Genomic DNA, 2,717 nt, shown 5'->3' with positions numbered 1-2,717 from the left:
CTTTTCATAATTAAAAAAAAAATGTAGTTAAATTCTACAAATATCATAAAAATGTCAGTCACTTATGTGGGAGTAAGAAGGAACATAAAAGTTCAGGAACAGAATCCATTTACAATGTATAGGCAAAGAAGTACTGATGCAAAGGTGTCAGTATGCAGACTACAGTACCCACTGGACAGAATGAAATAATTGAGCCTGAGCACAGAGCATGGCAGTCACATATTGAGTGGTTGCCATAGATACTGTTGCCCTGTTACATGTATAAGGCTTAGGATTACTCCCTGAGACTGTGAAGTGTATGGGTGAGTACATCCAGGAGTAAACCCAGACCAAGAAGAGATCTTGGAGAACAAAATCCGCATGGAGTCATGAAGAGCATAGGCTCAGCTACCTGGTGTCAAGGATCCGTTTATATCTAATTGTGCATCTGGTTTCATTCATATGAGTTAGGGAGCCCAGTCATATGCAAATCTATAGAAGACTTTAGAGTAGAAATCTGAGTCTCACCCCACATACCACCAAGGGAGTGACCAGTTAGTCTCAACAGAGCACTGAGTCCCAGTCTTAGACATCATGGATTGGGTGTGGAACTTGCTATTTCTGATGGCAGTTGCCCAAAGTAAGACATCAAAAACAAGAACTCCAAGGGAAAGGAAGCAGTTTCATGAATCCTTACCTCTCTGTTTTCTCTTAGCAGGTGCCCAAGCACAGATCCAGTTGGTACAGTCTGGACCTGAGCTGAAGAAGCCTGGAGAGTCAGTGAAGATCTCCTGCAAGGCTTCTGGGTATACCTTCACAGACTATGCAATGCACTGGGTGAAACAGGCTCCAGGAAAGGGCTTGAAGTGGATGGGCTGGATCAACACCTATACTGGGAAGCCAACATATGCTGATGACTTCAAAGGACGGTTTGTCTTCTCTTTGGAAGCCTCTGCCAGCACTGCAAATTTGCAGATCAGCAACCTCAAAAATGAGGACACGGCTACATATTTCTGTGCAAGACACAGTGTGTAAAACACATCCTGAGGGAGTCAGAAACCCTAAGGGAAAAGTGGTTCAGCTGTGACTAGACAAAAACAGAGAAAACATTCTTCCCTTGATCTTTGACCACAATTAAAACAGATAGAAAATTGGCATGTGGACAGCCAAAAGTATACTCAGTGGGGCTGGGCTGTGAAGAACCAATGAAATATGGGTAAAGAAAATGTGTTTCATTTACACAATGGAATAATAATCAGCTATGAAAAACAAGGAAGGTACGGAATTTGTAGGCAAATGGATGGAAGTAGACAATATTTTCCTGTGTGAGGAACTAGGACCCCAAAGGATAGTCATGGTGTGTACCCACTTATAAGTGTATATTAGCTATGAAAATCAGGATCACCATGTTATCATCCACAACCCAAAGAATCCAAAAGCAAAAAACAAAACAAAACAAAAACAAGGAGGGCCCAATGGAGACTGGTTGAATCTTTCTCAGAATGGAAATAAAATAGGTAACAGAATTTGATGGCAGAAGGGAGCTGGGTAGAGAGAAGCCTGGGAGGGTTATTGGGTATCAGATTTAGGGAGAAGCCAATGGTCATTGTCGGAATCAGTCTAGCTGAATTTCCTAGCAGAGGGTTATATGAATCTGTAGAAAACTTTTCTTGTCACTCATAGAAATTTTTGTAAATACCTGTGACAGGGCTCTGGGAAGTAGGCTCAGAGAATATTCACATTTGGGCTAAAGAAAGGATGAAGGATCAAGGTGAACACAGCCAAAGAATGTATGTGTGACTTCTCTTTTGTCTTGATAATACTGTTAAGCCCCAGGGACCCTGAGGAACTTATTACTTTGCTTGATGGCTACCTGGTATGATCTCATAGATCTTTGCCATGCTTGAACCCCTTGTTTTTGATCTGAGAACTGACCTTATTTTTTTGTATGTATCTAGATTGATATGAAATCATACTTGAAAATAATAAACCTGTTTCAATCTCAGTATTGGCTAGAGTCATGTTATCATGTTGTCTAACTATCTTTTTCTTTTCAGTCTGTACTGCATCCCTTGAGACCCTATTGGCTGATTGAGCTGGCTTAGTCTTGAATCCAGTTCTCTGACGTACTAAAAATTATTTGGGTGTTTATAACCCATCTCAGATTGTTTAGTTCCCCAAGAAAAAAATGCAATATTTTTCTGTTTAAAATAAGCCTTTAAAGCACGAGAACTGGGCAGATATCAACCTTATAAATTAAGTTTTTTTTCTATTTCTCTGTCAAAATCACTGGCATTATAAATATTTTCATTTTTATAATTTAAACAATTAAATCAGTCTATAACAATTACTGTTGCAATATATTGAGACTGCGTTCCTTTGTGTATACTAGGCTGACTTGGATTTGTTTGGTAGATTATGCTGGACTGAAACTCACAAGGAATCTGTCTCTGTCTTTGTTTTTCAAGTATTGAGAACGAAGCCTTGGAATTATTCAATAACTTTGTACGTGCTAGTACTCTGTCTAAGCTCCACCCTCACAGTTACCTGTCAACAGCCAGGTATGCTCCACCCCACAGATACCCAGGTATGCCTGACAGTATAAAAGGCACTGCTTGCCCCTTCCTCACTCTCTTGCTCAGTCTTGCTCACTCTTGCCCTCTTTAGCTCTTGCTCTTACGGTCTTCTCCCACCTTCCTTTCTCTCCCCATTCCCTTCTCCCTTTTCTCCACATGCTC

At 40.5% G+C, this 2,717-nt stretch overlaps 1 gene segment (V, D, J or C); it reads left to right on the top strand.

Annotated features, from left to right (window-relative positions):
* The first annotated feature begins 470 nt into the window (after window positions 1–470).
* LOC500745 (immunoglobulin heavy variable 7-4-1-like) lies at window positions 471–1,973 on the top strand. The segment is given in 2 exon segments: window positions 471–619; window positions 698–1,973. Coding segments are annotated over 2 exon segments (363 nt in total).
* The last annotated feature ends 744 nt before the right edge of the window (window positions 1,974–2,717 follow it).

The sequence above is a fragment of the Rattus norvegicus genome, chromosome 6 (genome assembly GCF_036323735.1).
Source record: "Rattus norvegicus strain BN/NHsdMcwi chromosome 6, GRCr8, whole genome shotgun sequence".
NCBI classification, from domain to species: Eukaryota; Metazoa; Chordata; class Mammalia; order Rodentia; family Muridae; genus Rattus; species Rattus norvegicus.
This window is presented reverse-complemented; position numbering and strand designations above follow the sequence as displayed.